The sequence below is a fragment of the Sturnus vulgaris genome, chromosome 3 (assembly GCF_052056855.1).
Source record: "Sturnus vulgaris isolate bStuVul1 chromosome 3, bStuVul1.hap1, whole genome shotgun sequence".
NCBI lineage: Eukaryota > Metazoa > Chordata > Aves > Passeriformes > Sturnidae > Sturnus > Sturnus vulgaris.
In genome coordinates this window covers 81196930-81213659 of record NC_142245.1, presented here as the reverse complement: position 1 = coordinate 81213659, position 16730 = coordinate 81196930, and the positions used below count along the sequence as shown (strand labels likewise).

General features: G+C 41.4%; 2 protein-coding genes across 4 annotated transcripts in view; both read left to right on the top strand.

Annotated features, from left to right (window-relative positions):
* The first annotated feature begins 295 nt into the window (after positions 1 to 295).
* On the top strand, positions 296 to 2896 carry RIPPLY2 (ripply transcriptional repressor 2). The gene is made up of 3 exons (XM_088162088.1): positions 296 to 622; positions 760 to 824; positions 2600 to 2896. Exons 1-3 carry the CDS (start codon positions 311 to 313, stop codon positions 2763 to 2765), a joined length of 543 nt encoding a protein of 180 aa, XP_088018214.1. The 5' UTR covers positions 296 to 310; the 3' UTR covers positions 2766 to 2896.
* A 1019-nt stretch (positions 2897 to 3915) lies between these two features.
* CYB5R4 (cytochrome b5 reductase 4) overlaps positions 3916 to 16730 on the top strand; it is a 31317-nt gene continuing 18502 nt past the window's right edge. Inside the window, exons 1-6 of one of the 3 annotated variants that reach the window (XM_014877823.2) lie at positions 3916 to 4049; positions 5155 to 5308; positions 8079 to 8179; positions 10188 to 10272; positions 13660 to 13701; positions 15939 to 15990. In XM_014877823.2, coding sequence (XP_014733309.1) covers positions 3975 to 4049; positions 5155 to 5308; positions 8079 to 8179; positions 10188 to 10272; positions 13660 to 13701; positions 15939 to 15990 — 509 coding nt within the window. In that variant the 5' untranslated portion in view covers positions 3916 to 3974. Of the gene's footprint in view, positions 4050 to 4494; positions 4513 to 4601; positions 4745 to 5154; positions 5309 to 8078; positions 8180 to 10187; positions 10273 to 13659; positions 13702 to 15938; positions 15991 to 16730 lie in introns of those variants that run through there. The other 2 variants (XM_088162087.1, XM_014877825.2) reach the window with 2 other exon arrangements.

Genomic DNA, 16730 nt, shown 5'->3' with positions numbered 1-16730 from the left:
CCGGGGCATCAACAAACACGGCTGGAACAACAAAAGGCCGCGGTCGCGGCTGCCGGACCCCGCCGCCGGGGCGCAGAGCGGCCGGGCACGTCCCCGGTGCCGCCGCCCCCCGTTCCGTTCCCACAGGGCTGTCCCCGCCCGCCCCCCGGCAGCTGCCATGTGTCTGCTCGAGTGCGATTAACACCGACTCGCCAAATCCCCCCCACGCCCGCTTCCCCTCCCCGGGCCATTTGGGGCATGCACGCGCCCGCGCCCCGTGTTTACACGGCGGCGCCTTCGCGCGGAGCCTTTTTGTGGATGGCGCTGGCAGATGAGCCAGGGGAGGTGGGGGCTCCGCGCCGCGCAGCGCCCGCCGCCGGCTATAAAAGCCTCCGGGCCCGCGGGCGGCAGCGCCAGGCGAGCGGCCGCGGACCGGCGGAGGATGGAGGGCGCCTGTCCCCGCCTGCTCTCAGCGGCGCTGCCCCCGCAGGGCTACTCGCCCCTCTCCTCCTCCCGGTGCGGGGGACGGCCCGCTCCTGCTCTGACGGCCCTGCCCTCGGCCCGCAGCTCTGCGCCCTTCTGGAGGCCGTGGGTGCCCGCGCCGGGTGAGGCGGCCCGGCGGAGCGGCCCCGGCCCCGCAGCGGTGAGTGGGTGCGGCGCGGCGGAGCATCTGCCGCCGGCATCGCCGCGCACTCGGCTGGGGAGCCCCGGCGGGACGGGGATGCTCGGGGAGGGCCCGGTGCCGTGCCGGAAGGCTGATCTCTGCTCTCTCCTCCGCAGCCTCGCAGCCCCGGCGGGCTGGCGGAATCCTCCCGAAAGCTGGCGCTGTACACGCACCCCGTCAGGTAAGTGGCAGTCCCCGTCCGCCGCCGGTTCCCGCGGGGGACCTCGGGGCACCAGGGGTCCGTGGCACTGCGCGCCCAGGGGAGAGTGCCTTGCTCGCCACTGCAGCGTCTTAGCATTAGCTCTCCCGCCTCTTTTGTTTTCATCCATATATTTATGTAGGTATTAAAATGCTTTGAGAGTGAATTGGCCATCTATGTGCTTTTGAACTGATGGATCCTTGGGCAAATGGTCGCCAGGACTCGCGGATTTAACATATTTGAGTTGTTGATGTGCCTCCGTGGTGTGAGACTTAAGACCTATTACACAGTTATGTGGGTGTTTTTTGATGGTGGTGGAGTTGGCTGGAGCACCTTGCTACTCATTCCAGTGTCCCGGATTAAAAAAGGCACGGGGTTTAGTTCCTAGGCTGTGTTGCTGTGCAAACATCCAGCGCCCTCCCAAAGCAAAGAAGCAGGTGGGGGCGTGGGAGAGAGTGGCAGGAAAAGAGGGCGTGCATTGGCTGAACGAGGAAAATACTTGTGTTACTACTGCTTTAATGATAGAGGTAATGATAATATCTGCACTGTCAGTTCTGAAAACGAAATAAAGCAAATAACAGTTGAATCTGTAGGAGAGTCTGTATTCAGAAATTTTGGTAGGTGTTTTGTGCAAGGTGCTTAAAATAATTGCACAGGTAGTTTTTCCAGACAAGATGCAGCTTTCTTTCAAATCTAGGCTCTGGTCCTTCAAGCATTCATTCACTAACTAAGCAACTGTACAGGCAGACTTCACTGTGACTGCTCCAGTGCTTAGATTTGAGTGAACGCTGTTGCAGGGAACATTGGGAATGGAGACCTCTTACAAAACCGATGTTAGTGAGTTTGTGCTGCCAAGGAAGCAGTGTTCTGTTAAACAGTAGCCTAAAAAGTATTTCTTGTAATTGCTAGAAAGCCGTCTAGTTCTGTTTCTTAATGCATTTCTATTTTAAACAATCTGTAGTCAGCATTTCATTATGTTGTAGTGTTCTAGTCTCTTGGCTCTTGGGACTTCCATGGTCTGTTCCTTCTAGCTATTTCCAAACTGTAAGCAAAAGAAGATGGTAGCTGAAAACGAACAGGAACGTGGAGTATATTAATTGCAATATATTATCATTAACTGATAGCCCATGCTAACTGTGATCTTATTAGCCAATTTTGTTAATTTCTGGATAATACACAGACTGCTTTAAAATCTACATCCGTGGGACGTCTTCCTTACAGAATCTGTTGATTGCTTTTGGAAAGACGGATGAAATGTCAAAGTCTGATCATTCCTAGACTTTTATCATTCCTTTGAATTTTAAAACTGTGTGAAACAAGTATCAACAACTACCTAGGCAGAGGACCTTCAGTAAGGAAACTACTAATTTGATCCAAATGTATTTTTGATCCTGTTTGACGCCCATTATATTCCCTAGGAATAGTTCCAATAGGGGTAGTGCTACTTGGATCAGATCCCCAGGTAGTACTGATATTGAGGTACTGGAGTGGGAAGTTTCAGATGCAGGGCCTTGGGCTTTCATAATTTTGCTGCAAAACTAGCACTCTAAATGCACTTTATCACTTCAGATGAAAGTAACAATCTAGAGAATTTTTTTCCCTAATTACATTCAGAAAGCAATTTAGCAATTGAGGATGTAAGGAAAAGCTCTGTAGGATGCTTGTTTTAATAGAATTTCACTTTGATTTTTTTGCATGTTAGCCTCCAAGTAAAATACATAATAACAATAAAAAAATGTATTCTATACTTGTTTCAGACTGTTTTGGCCCAAATCAAGGTGCTATGATTACTTGTATCAGGAAGCTGAAGCACTTCTGAAAAACTTCCCAGTTCAGGCTACAATATCCTTTTATGAGGACTCGGATAGTGAAGATGATGAAGATGAACTGGAACAAGATTCAAGAACAGAATCAAGTTGCTGACTGCAGGGAAGGCTAATGCCACTTCTAAGACTTAATTTAAACTTAATATAAATATGTATTATAGTATTTTTAAAGATAATTTATTTCTATGTAAGTTATTCTTAATAAAATGGAGATGTCTTGTAATTTTATCCTTTTTCCTTTGTTCTGTTCCTGTCCTGGTTTAAGTGGGGAAGGTATTGATTAGTCTTTTTGTATTTGAGGTCCTACAGTTTGTAGATCATAAGTTGAACACCAATTTTTGCAACAGAGAACAGATGCCTTACTTTGAAGGGCTCTGTGGTTATGTGACTTTCTCAAAGGCTAAGTACAGAAGGAAAGCTTGTCATTGTCATTTAGTAGGGTCCATATGGAAGTGTATCAAGGAATCATTGGATTAAGTAGTCCAGTTGTGTTGTGCCTGCTATTACAACAGTTTCAAACATGGAGAAGAGAAACAATATAGCTGTTTTTGAAATGGTCAAGAGTCCAAATTCTAATCTAGTTCTTGTTGTGTAGAAGAGTTTGCCTTACATCACTCGTACTCTCATGTATATGTGCTGTATTGTTATACATAAAAGTGATAGTTTCATACTGCATTTGTTTGTAAAATAGACATCAAGAAATGAGAAAAAGGTCTAATTGAGTTTTTATAATAGTTTGGTTTGGTTTTAATAATTGAGCTTGGTTTTAATAATTGAAACGAAGTTTGGTACTGATCATCGTGAAGGCCAAAGGCCCTACAAGAACAACACAAATCCAAAGCTTTAAAGTAAAGGCCAGTGCCTCTGTCAGGTAGTACCTGTGTACGTACCTGGATCTGCCCTTGCCTGCATGCTGGCTCAGTGTGCCAACACCAGCCAGGGAGTGCTTGCCCCGTCCCATGTGCTGCCCTGCTGCAGGAGAGAAGCGGGCCCTCACCCAGAGCCTTTTCACACTTAACCTTGGGAGCGCGGGCTGCAGCAGCTGTGTCTGCCACAACCTTCCAGCCTAAGCACCTGGGACACCCGGACGGAAAACCAGCCCTAGGTGCAGGGGCAGGCATTCCCCTCGCCCCCGGGGGAGACAAAGCGGCGGAAGGGTACGGGCCGGTCCCCGGCGGCCCGCCCCGCACCACGGCGGAGCCGAGGCTGCCGGCCCTGGCCGCGGCCCCGCCTGCCGCGGCGGAGCCTGCGCGCTGTGCCCCAGCGCTCCGCCCGCCGGGGCCCGGCTGCGGCCTGGCCCGGCACGATGCTGAACGTGCCGCCGCCGGCCTTCCCCGCGCCCGGCTCCCAGCAGCGAGCGGCAGCGGGTGCCCGCAGCAAGGTAGGGGCGGCTCTGCTGCTGTTGGTCGCTTAGGGGGAGGTGAAGAGCGCCCGCCTCTTTCCCGCGGCGGCGGCTGCCTGGCCTGGCCCGGCCCCGCCCGGCCGAGCTGCGGTGGTTCCCGGTCGGTTCCCGGTCGGTTCCCGGCTGGTTCCCGGCTGCCACCGGCCGCCCCCCTCCAGCGGCCGCCGAGGGGCCGCGGCAGGGTCTCGGGCGAGGGGCTGGCTCGGCTGCGTCGCTAGAAAGCGCTTGGTACTTCTCGTTTGGGAGGGCGGCGGTGATATTGCTTCCGGCACTTCCTGCCCCGGCTGTCCTTCCTGTGCAGAGATGGAGGCATTCACCTTGGAATTATTGCTTGCAGCTTAGGCTTTATGCGTTGGATCTTCGTCTTTGGAGGAGTTTTCAGAACACGTGTCTAGAGACCTTGCTTGGAAAGCAGACTTGGGCTAAAGTAGCATTGAGAAATGTGTGTTTATGTGCGCTTTAGTTTTTTTGCTTGTTTTTCCTGTGGTTTTGTAAGACCTCAGTTCTTTCTCCTGTTTCCTGCTGTTAAAGTTTGTATCGAAAGGGTTCCCAGACTGTGGTGCTGTTGGAAAAGAAGATGTTAGATACCCTGAAGATCTTGCTCTTTTAGGAGAGGCAGGCCTTGGCAATACTTCTCTGGGAAGCTACTAGACTTCTGTCCCAGCTTTCTCCGGGTGAGGCTTCCAGTTGCTGTAGGGCTTGTGGAAAGTCTTTATGAATGCTGTGAAGGCAAAACTTATCTTTTACCTAACCATGATTTTTAAATCTCCTTTCTTTATTGCTTGCAGTTTATATCTTAAATGATTTACCACCAAGGCAGACTTGGTATCTTCAGTTTGCTTTGGGAAGAGCCATCTGAATGTTTCTTGGTGTTCAGCAATTTCTGTCACTAGTCACTACCCAGAACACTCCCTTAAACACTCTTACTACTGAGTAGGGCCCCCAAATATCAGTGAATAATATGAATTGGATTATTTTTTTTTTCCTGTCTGAGCCCTCCTATAGAGCTTAGAAAACTGTATTCTTAGAATGGCTCTTTCTTCCTTTAGAGTTTGAAGTTGTTTGTACATTTGATATCTTTCAGGTACCTTTAAAACCAGGAAGGAGTCTTATGGATTGGATTCGGCTAACTAAAAGTGGGAAGGACTTGACTGGTTTGAAAGGGAGGCTGATTGAAGTGACTGAAGATGAACTCTCTAAACACAACAAAAAGGAGGACTGCTGGATATGTATAAGAGGTTGGTTGCTGTGATGTTTCTTCTGTTTTTTACCTGGCTTCTCTTTTGTTTACTTAAAGAAGAAGCAACAAAACTCAAAAAACAACAAAAGCCGCACTCCAAGAGAAACTATGCGCTTCCTGTACTTAGGCCAGGTGGAATCTTGACATAATTTGGCATAACTTCAAGTGAGAGATTTTGTGTTACAAAGATTTTCTTTGCTTTCAAGCCTTTCAAAAGAAATCTTCCAAACGGATGTTTTTTATACCTATTTTATAGCTGTCTGTGAAAATAATAAAACACAGGATTTTTGGTAATGTATCAAATAAAACTTAGCAAGAAAATAGGACTTTGAAAATGTTGACATGTACACTCCTCAGTCTTGGACAGTTTATTGTTTTGAGCAGTTGACTATTTTTAAGGATTGCTTTAGAGCATCCAGAGACACAAATATTGAAAATATGACTTAAACCTGGAGAATGGTGTTTAGGAAATAACTGTGAAAGCTTATATACTACTTCATAAAGCTTAGTAATGCAAATTACAGTTGCCACACAGAGCAACTGTAATCTCTGTCTACAATTACAAATACCTGTGGTAACTATGCAATTCTATTTCTGTTATTATTTTAATGAAATTTTAGCTCAGAAGTTGAATCATACGTTTAGTGATGTAGGTGGTCTGGAGCAATAGCTGTGGCTTGAAGAGTATTTTCAGAGTTGCAAATGAAGTTCCTCATTGTCCTGCAGAAAGGAGTGAAACATTTGCTCTGCAGTTTAATCTTTTAGAGACTAAAATACACTAGTATCACTGTACATTTGTTAAGAGATAACACCAATTTCTATGAAGATAGAATCACTCTTTCTACAGAAATGTTCCATTAGCTACTCTGATCTTCTTAATATGTTAGTGATAACATTGACCTGGTAAGGAACAGCACTGATATTTAATAATATATTATGTCTGAACTTCAGCAAAAGAGAGTTAAGAATTTCTGTCTGAAGGTGATTATATTATTGTTGAGTGGTATAGGGGATGAGAGTGAAAGTAAAGGTAAAATGTTATTCAGGACTGGCCTTTGAGCAAAATAATAGGATTGTTAATTCCCTGTGCTGCATTTGCACATGCCAGTAAAACTATAGTGGGAAGAGAGCTAAAGAAAGCTTGTTTGCCATGGACATCTGTTCATTTTTCACTCTGAAAAAGGAACATCCACTGCAAACAGAATTACTGCCAAAAAATGCTTCTGTTTTCTTTTTAATTTCATCCTACCTTCATTGAATCTGTGAGGCTGGTTTTTACAAGACTCCATGAAGTTGCCTCTGGATCCTTCCTTAAATTTTTCCAGGTCTGCCTTTTCTGTGTTCTCAGATGACTAGCGAAAACACCGTCATAACTGAAAATCATGGTAGCACTCATCTGTGGACAGGTAGTAAAATAATGTAATTATGGAAAAGCTAAATTAGGCCTCTGCATTGGCAGGTAGACTGTGTCTCTATAAGAAAGAGCAGAAACTCATGAGAGCAATGTGAAGTAAAGGAAGAACAGGAACTAGCTTGGTTCAAAACTCCAGTGTCATCAAAGTAAGCTGTCATATAGGGCACAAATTTGTATATAAAGGGGGGGGTTCAGAGGAATTAAAAACGCATGAAAAGTATATAAATGATATTTCTTTTGGTCCAGCATGTTTGATGGTAAATTTGAGTAATATTCAGGCCATAGCTGTGCAGATAATTAGAATTTATTGTGTGCAGTAATCACTGCTGCACACAAGATGGCACAGTGAATACAGCCATCAGAAAAGCAGGTCGGTAAAGTGTGCAAAGATCCTCCCTTTGTTCTTGACTGGGTCTTTGTTGTTGACTGGGATGGTTGTTCTTGCCAACTAGGATTGTTCCAAGTCTGTCTGTTCCAGGCTCAGTGCTTTTCTCTCCTTCTGAAGTAATTAATGCACGCTGCCTAATCTCTTCAAAGCTTCTGAAAGCACTGCTGCATTTTTGCTAGTTTCCAGTTTTGATAATGTTAAATATCATAAAATACTCAGGTAGGTAGGGATGCAATAATCATGTTAACAGCAATATATCTATAGTTAAATCTGTTTATAGCTGCATTCTTCAAGCTCCAATAACCCAGTTGCGTAGCAACAGTAATTAGCTTTCAGCATTTCAGACCTATGAAGAAACATTGTTTTATGTTGCTCCAAGTGTAGAAACAATGCTGAGCTCTTTTACTGGGACAGATACAACCAGAATTGTAAGCCGTTAATGAGCACAAGCTGTTTAAAGTTTCTTATATTGCTGAATCTGAAGAATGGAAGTTTTGTTGCTGATGGTCACAGTCTTTCCTTGTGTGAGACAGTTCATTCCTGTAGGCATTTCATTCCATGATGGTGATGGGTGGTAGGGAAACAGCTATGACAGCACTTCAGGGATAACTTAATTGGAAGGAAAACGTTCCCCTAGCTGGTTCAATTTTGTTTCTTTATACCTGCCTGTGGTACTTTTACTCTCTAGCTAGGATACATCATGTTCGTTTTCTAGGTTGAAGTCTTAGCCCAAGGCAAGTGGTGTGGCGTTTTAGGATGGGCATCTCCATGTAATAAGATACCTCTTGTGCTCTATACAATTGTGTCACTTATGTTTCTGGTTTTGTGAAGTCGTACTCTTTGTTCCAATTATGCCTACTGTTTGCTAGTACACTCTTTAATTTGTGCTAACCTTTCCATTATTTTTGGAGACAGGAGTGGTTGTAGAAATGCTGCTCATATGCTTTTATATTCTGTTTTCTTCAGGATTTGTATATAATGTCACACCGTACATGGAATACCATCCAGGTGGTGAGGATGAGCTAATGAAAGCAGCAGGAACTGATGGTACAGATCTTTTTGATCAGGTGAGAACAACTGGCAGAAAACTAAACTTGCTCACCATACTTTGAAAAATGCATGTTGTGCAATTATTTTTACGGCATTTCAGTGGAAATGATCATTTGAACTTGTTCAGTCCTAAGGAAAGGCAGCAGGTCACTGCTCAGAATGACACATGTGCTGAAAGAGACATGTAGTTTAAATTTTGTATCAAAAGACAGTAATAAAAATGATACTTTATGTTGTTAGAATTATGGTTTAATTAGACCTCTTTTTTTAGCAAAAATAGCAATAAAGCTAGAAACAATTTGAGATACCACCTTCTTAATAAATTGCTGCAATGACTACTGTTGTTGGAGAGACCTATTTTTCTAAGAGCCTTCACTTTTAGAAAAAAGCTTGTAGAGTTATTTGTCTATTTACTTGGCAGCTATATTATCAGAAAAAATGCTGGAGCTTCTTTTAAGTTTAACGAGTGAACATATCACAAGATGACAGTTGGTCTCATTTTTTTACTATTTCTTCAAATGTTTTGAAAATACTCAGAAAATAAAGGTTCTGCAGTATGGGTGTGCTTTCTGCAAGGACTCGCAAATTTGGTGCTGTAAAATGTGATTCACTGGGCTGGTATTTTTTAGAAGCAGACATTCTGTGGGTCTCCATTATTCACTAGGTTTATCTGAGAAATTGGGAAAAAGGAGAAAAGAAATCTCTGTTTCTGAAAGGAAATACCTCTTTACATGTTGAGCGTCAGAGTCTATTGTGCCTTCATTTGCAAAATGTTTTTAACATTTTAGGTAAAGATGGATAATGTTTTAGCTTTGTTGAGTTTATCCTTGGTTAATCCTTTCACAAGTGAAGTGTTGGTTTTGGGCATAATTCTTTGATGTCAAGAAATTTGTAGTATCAAGTATCCAGTATCAAGTTGTGGCTTGGAATTATGTTGCTGGGTCATTATATAATGTCCTTGAAAACAGGAGTCTTGACTTCAGGAGTATTTGGGGAAGCTCCTGTAGTTAAGTTCAGATATAGGCTTGCAACTTTTTTGTTTTTTGTCATGAGAATAGAAGCAGGTTTAGATCCTGAAAATATGCTTTTCACTTTTATTGTTTCTGGCTTATGACTTTCCTATTACTGGAGGTGTTTGTTTTCCCCTCTGCTTTAGCATTCTGTGTCTGTCAGATAATGGCCTTTAAGAGATTGATTGATTGATAGTACTCCCCAAATTTCTAGAAAAATTAACTGTCATTCATAATCCTTCATTTCTTTCTGTTATGAGGAAACTACAACTTGTTGATGGATTCTTTATCTCATCTCCTTAGCTAGTCCAGTTTAAAGTTTTTATTTTAAAATCTAGATACCATTCAAATTTGTCATGCAACACTTTGTTTCCTTTTCTCTTCTTGTGATGTTATCCTGGATGCCCTATCAGAATTCGCTTTTCTGCCATCCATTTCCTCTACAAGTTCTCCAGTTCTGGTCTGTAAAGCTACTGCTTTTTCTTCACTTTATTTTACTTTCTAAAATAGGGAATTTCCAAATGATTCAGTGATAGTAAGACAGAAGCAAACAGAATTACACCAGCTTGGTAGGAGGTGTTTGTCTTAACTATTATTTTTTATATTTGTTTCCTTCATCCCTCTTCCCTTCACTTGTCCAAACAAGATTAATAAACATTGTGGCTATGACAAAGTCTTTGTTCTGTTAGTTGTGTAGCATGCATCATAAAAATGCTGTTCTGAAATATATTCTGTAGCTCAAGGTTTTGATGTTCAGATATTGCAAAACATAAATGAGTAAATGTAACTATCGTTACTTTTTTCATAATCCTGTTGTTTCACTTAATGCCATGATATCTGTAATAGAAGTACAAATAAGTACTGACTGATGTAATAGTGACTTCTAATGTGTTTGAAAATAATCTGCTAAATGAATTATATTAGTCAATGTACAAAAATGAACTTTTCTATTTCAGTGCATAGAAAAACATAATAAGAATTCAAAATTTTATGAAAAAATACTTTGTTAATGTAGGTTCATCGTTGGGTCAATTACGAGTCAATGCTGAAGGAGTGTCTTGTTGGGAGAATGGCTGTCAAGCCTATTGCTGCTCCAAAAGGTGAGTTGTTTTAAGAAGGAAATACTGTCTATTATACTTTATTCCAAAATTGTCTGGAAATTATAAGAAATCCTAAATCACCTCATATTTATGAGGAGAGTCTCTATTCTTGCATAGAGTTGAAGGCTTTTGCATATATTATTTTTTTTTACAGCAGATACCTGAAGATGAAATTGTTGTATAGTTGAAGGCTTTTAGTAGTGTACTGCTCTGTTTCTTCTTTTGGTTTTAGTGATTAGAAAACAGCTGTGCATGTGTATTATATGCCTGTGTACATAGAAAATACCTTTTACTGCCCTGCCATCTCTCTTTTTTCTTCTGATCCCAGAGGCAAACTGTCGTAGGCATATTGAAATAAGTCAGTATTTTCAGTCTGGTAATTTCAGCACCTTACATACGTCTGGCAAGTTGCATATGTATTGAGATATTTGAATACACTTCATGGACAAATTATTTTTTCCAGAACGCTTTACTGGGTCCTTTGAAAAAATTTTGCTGATACAACAGATTCCTCTTAGCCAGGAGAGCAAGAAATGTGGACTAGTCTTAGAATGCAGGTGATGGTTTCCAGAAACTTTAATCTTCAGTCTGTTTTTCAGTTTGTAGGCCACAGCCAAAATTTCCTATACTTGAGAAGCAGACGCTGTTATTCAGTAGAGACTCTTAGCAAAACTGCAGTGAGAACATGAAAGGATTAGGGGTTACAACTATTTTTCTCCAATTCTGTGGCATACTTTAGTTCACAATTTCAGATATCTTGTAGCTCTTCAGCTCCTGAAGAAATGCACCGTGTGCTTGCTACATGCTTAGATAACTTTGTCTTTACAATTAGGTTGAGTTTGACCTATGTGTGAAGTGGGATGTTATTTTGCATCTCCATGATGTGAGGTAGCTAATTCCAGTGTTTAACTTTTAAGGTAAATGCTGCAAAGTATGGAAAAGCCTCAGCAGCATAACTGCCTCACTGAGTTGAGGCATTACAGAGACATTACTGCTATTTCATCACCTGAGTTAGAAATTGAAAAGTAAACATGAATTTTGTTGATTCTATTAATGTAACTTTTCTGCAACTGGAAGGACTTCTTATGACAGCCAGTCAGTAAAACATAAACGCATCTTTGCCCCTGCTGGCTCTGGCAGTTCATTTTCTGTTGCTCCTTTTTTCTGCTTTGTTCTGTAATAGAACTATCCATTTTGCTGTAGTAAAAATTGCAGGATAAAGGTTGTCTACTACATAAACCCAGTTCTGTTGCCTGTGTCACTTTTAGCCATTTCAGACTTGGAAAAAAAGCAGTTTTGTTAATAAAGAATTAAACTGATAACAGAACTGAGGAGTCATTTAGGTTGGAGAAGACCTCCAAAATCAAGTCCATCCTTTGAATAGCCACCACCTTGTCAACTAGACCATGGACTAAGTGCCGTGTCCAGTTATTTCTTGAACACGTCTAGGGATGGTGATTCTACCACCTCCCTGGGCAGCCTGATAAAATACTTGGCTGCCCTTTCAGGGGAGTTCTCCCTGGTCTCCACCCAGAACTTCCCCTGGTGCAGCCAAGAGGTTGACCCCCACCTGGCTACACCTTCCTTTCGGGGAGTTCTAGAGAGCAGTAAGTCCCCGGCCCCCACCTACTTCCCCTCCTCTGGGCTAAACAGCCCCAGCTCCCTCAGCCACTCCTCATAGGATTTACCTCCTAGACTGTTCACCAGCTCTCTGCCCCTTCTCTGGAACACTCCAGCACTGGACTTGCTGAAATCCGTCTCTGTAAGATTCTCAAGGTTGACTTCGATTCCTGGGAGGTTATGTGTCATCCTCCTCTGAATTATCAAAAAGTGATTGACTTACTTCACTATTAGCTGGCAGTAATCCTAGTCTTTTATCCTTCCAGAAGACCATATTCTGCAAAGTTTGCATTACAGAATAGAAGAATAGATTACTAAGTTAGGGTGTGTGTTTTTGAATAGAGGATTAAATGGGCCCTGTAAGTATAAAGATAAAACTTCTAATTACGGATTACATTGCTTTCTTTTTGTGACAGAGAGTGTTCAGCAGTAGGACAAACATTGGTATTTGCTGTATATGCCTTTGATGTATCTCATGTCATCCTTAAAATTGCAGTGCAGATTTCTGTGCAGTGTGTTAAAATGCAGTGAAATGAGAGTAGACTTCTAAATACAAAAAGTTACCTTCCATTAGAAAGAAGTTTTTATGAACAACTTGCCCATCCTGGCAGAGACCGTGAAGTAGTGTATAGCAGAATATACAGACAAATGTTGCCTCAACCAAGAATTTGTGGAGTATTTTCTTTTTACCTCAGCCAAAAATATGTGGAATATTTTCTTTTTATCTTAAAATGGTACACATGAAAGCCTCTGATGAAGTTTGTTCTTGTAGAGCTCTCAAGTAATTTTGGAATACCATATGTTGGTGCTTTGCTCTAGGAGCCTTCCATAACTTCTCTCTAGCATTTTTCCTCTAACACTGGCTGGTGTGATGCAGAGCACTTGGAAGAATATGGAGGAGCAGGGAAGAAGCATTCCCATTTTGGTTTTCATTAAGGGGAGCAGAAGGAACAGATTTGTTTCTCCTACTTCCCAAACTTGGCTCCCATAAGAGAGGATATAAATTGGGTCCTTCATATTAGGATATTCTGGGATGTGCAATGTAGAGGAGGGAAGAAAGGGGCCCACCTATATCCAGAGGTGTCATTTCCCCACAGATTTACTGTGAACAGAAGGACATGTGTCTGAGAGGTGCAGTGCCTTTGCCATCAAGTTGAGCACCTTATAAATAAATTGACAGTGTGTAATTCACCTCCTTGGTCTTTATTACTTTTATTTTCTGCTAGACTTAGTTGGTTTGGAGTAGTTTTACCGTACTGTAGAATAAATGAAAAACTCAGATAATAATATGAAAATAAAATCATTTAGCAGCAGGAGCTTATAGAAAGATTTTCTTTTTCCTGTGTTCCTGCCAAGGATTGGGTTTAGATTTCTAAGGATTAGGTTGGTCAGATTTGCAGTCCACTATGTCGTGTTGTGAGACAAGTGTTGTTGGAATTCTTAACAGATTCAGTGAGCTTCTTGGCTGTGAAGTTTATAAAAGATTATTTGTGATTTTTTTTTTTTAAGTGTCAGGGTTCTGCCATTTCCTATCCTTAAGTCCAACTTTTGGTGCTTGTAATTTACCAATTTTTTAATTAGACATAATCTTTTGGAATGGTAATCAGTGTTGCATTTATTTGTTGCTTTTTGATGTCTGAAGCATCCTGGTCATTCTGTTAAGTCTTTTGGAAGGTTTATTTGGAGATCCTCTGGCTAATTTAGCATTATGTGGGCAGGTACTGTAACTTCTTAACTGTTGTGCATATTTTTTCTTAATGCTTGCAGAGGTTTCTCCTACTGTATCTGAAGACAAGAAACAGCTTAATGGTAAGTTTCTGCCCGAAGTGAAGTGGGGAGTGAATCTCAGACTTATGTGAATACCATTGAATGAGCGGTATTTACCCACACTTCTCTTTGCATTTGAACCTAGAGCTGAGGCTGTATTGATTTGTGGAAATTTCAGAAGGCAAAAACCTAACCAAGTATTTCGAATTCTGCATTTGAAAGTGTTGTAAAACTGCAGTAGAGCAGTGTAGACAAGGGAGGTATGGTATGGACAAGCAAGGTCAACTTGTCTGTGAAATGCCAGGAAGATTTTTTTGCCCAAGTCTTTTCTGTCCAGTCAGGTCTTCCACTTGTTTTGCTGGATTTTTTTTTTCTTTCAAAATGCAAAATTTTGCATTTCCTTCTGAGCTTCATGAAGTTTTTGTCAGCTGTTTCTTCAGTCTCTGCATCCATAACTTAATAACTTTAACCTTTCATGTTTTGCCTGTTTGCATGATTTGATCTTGCTCTGACTGGGAGAGTGTGTACCCTGTAGGTTGTAGGACTGTGTGAAACAGTCTCAGCATACTCTGTTCCCTAACAGTAACTAGCCTGCAGCTGGGATTTGTATGCTGATCACACCTTTTGTGAGTGGCAGTTCTACCCATTCTCTGTCTGTGATGCAATCACCTACCAAACCCAGCTCTTTCCAATAAGGCTGTGAAGATGGTGTGAGAACCTTTATCACTAGCCTTACTGTCCATGGGATTGTGCAAAGCATTCCCATGATGTGCAGGGTTGTAATTCTGCTGTTCATCTGGTCATATTAAACTCTTCATTTCATGCCTGCCATCAACCTCTGGCTTCACCCACAACTTTTCTTTATTTGTGATCACCATGACTAATAGAGCACTTCGCTTAATTGGTTCACTGATCACCTGAATCATCATCTTTTTTTTTGCAGTGTGAATCACTGTTTTCATGTAGCATCTTACAGTATTTCAAAATAATTCATAAATAACTTAGTTTGCCAGAATGTTCTGTTTTGTTGTGGCTGTTCTTACATTTCTTTGGACCTGCAAAAGCAGATAGGAGTATGGATGACCATGGATTCCTTTTTGTCCCTGGAGACCAAGGAAATCCTATGATGTGTATCCTCAAGAAAGGCTTAGCTTTTGAGAAGGCTTTTATCATTAGATGATTGGTTTTCTTTTGCAGTGATCTGACTGCTCTGTCATTTAGCTTCCTTGGCAGCTGCAGATGGTGTGTACTTAGGAGTAATTAAGGATCAAAGAATAAGTAATTAGACTGAGTTTTAATTGCTTTGGGTTAATTCTGGATAATCAAATAATTTTAACAGATTGGATTAGACCAGAGTGGCTCTTTTTGTTTTTATGAATTTCCTACATGGTAGAGCCACTCAATAACATGTATAAGGTTGTAGTTACAGTACAAAACTTACTGGCATTTAGAAGATAATAATCTGAGTAACTGAGAATTCATGTGCTAATTATTTTATGCATAGCCATTTCAGGTGTGCAAGGTTTGCCTTTGAATGGGCAACCAGCTGTTCAGTCTGCAACTTCATCATCATTATATTTAGCTTCTTTGTGTTAAAAATTATGCAGAATTGCACTTGCTTTTATCTATCTGTGTCCTCAAGTTTTTGCCAAATATCTTCAATTTCTATTATGCCAGAGATTGCTACAACTGACATTTTGAAAGACTGACCAACTGTTGCTTCTCAACAAAGGCTGTTTCAGACTGTTTCATGCAGTTAAATAGTGTCTGAATTCTGTGAAAATTCCTAGCAAAGTACTGTGTAGAAAGATTAGGGCTTGTATCTTTGTTTAATCGACTGAGATGAAATTTTACTTGTGATTTAGATTAGATCAGACATCTCGAATTTATTCATCCGAAATGTATAAACAAATAGTTCTGTTAAAGGAAAATCATTCACATGACCTTTTTTCATTCTGTGCTTCACTATCACAAAGTGTAAAAGCACAAGCTATTAACAGATGAAACTGAGTATACAACATAGGTACTGTGGTGTATGGAACTCTTAAGTTCTGAAGAAGACCTCCATGTTCTAGAACCCTGCTCTCCAAGAGAAAGTGCTGAATAAAAACTAAATACAAAATATATGTAGTCGGACTACCTTTGGAAATAAAGCCACCAAATATTGTTCGAGGACACTTAGAATATTCAATTAAAAAACCCGAAACTACATACCTCACACACACCTATTTATATTAAGCAAGCATCCCAGCAAATATTTTAATGACTGCTCTTTGCAGGTGTGCTTCCTGAGAAGAAAGTACTGGCTTCTTCTAAAGATTTAACTCCGAGGTAAGCCTTTGTCTGTCATTGTTGAACATTCTATTTAAGGATTCTGTGCAATTCTTAGTAAATACAAAGCATGTTCTTCCATGCTCTTGAAATTTCAGTTAAATGAGTATATGTCATTACCATCCTTGTAAAAGTAGGAAAGTTGAAGTTCAGGTTAACCAACGTGCCAGAGGTAATTTGGGCAGATGATGGTTCTTGGCTTGTTCTGTTGAACTTGTGCTGTCTTGATTGTATACAAATGTATGGCTTATATTTGCAGACCCCTCAGCTTTGTTTCTTGAGAAAACTCGTGGAAAGTGATTTTAGCTGTACTGATTACTTTCTTGTCTTTAACTAATCTGTCCATAAACAATTGCTGTGCCTTGAAAAGGGGCATCATTGCAAGCTGGATTATATTAAGATGTGATAGCTGCATTCAAGTTTCTACAATATGTAAAGCAAAGAGGCCCTCAAAGCTCGCTGTGATATGCCTGCTGTTGTCACTGAGGTGTCATTTTATTCCATGGTGCCTTTGGTCCTCTAGGTGCAGTTTCTCACTTGGCATCAAAATCCCCTGGGAGTGTATGTTCTCTGGGCTAGTTAAATGCAGTCATAAAATACTGTGGCTTGTAAACAATTGAAATGAGGTTTATTTCCGAAATGCTCTCCAGACCTTGCTGCCTTTTCTTCCCATGTGTGTCTGGCATATTCTGGCATGTGACTGGAAGGTGTGCAGCCTAGAACGTGTTTGCTGTCAGGAG

What these genes read in the sequence shown, in the direction of transcription:
- RIPPLY2 (XM_088162088.1), top strand. Translation starts at nt 311, where the DNA reads ATGAGCCAGGGGAGGTGGGGGCTCCGCGCCGCGCAGCGCCCGCCGCCG. An exon ending in GCGGCCCCGGCCCCGCAGCG is followed by an intron (nt 623 to 759) that starts GTGAGTGGGTGC and finishes TCTCCTCCGCAG; the next exon opens with CCTCGCAGCCCCGGCGGGCT. An exon ending in CTGTACACGCACCCCGTCAG is followed by an intron (nt 825 to 2,599) that starts GTAAGTGGCAGT and finishes TACTTGTTTCAG; the next exon opens with ACTGTTTTGGCCCAAATCAA.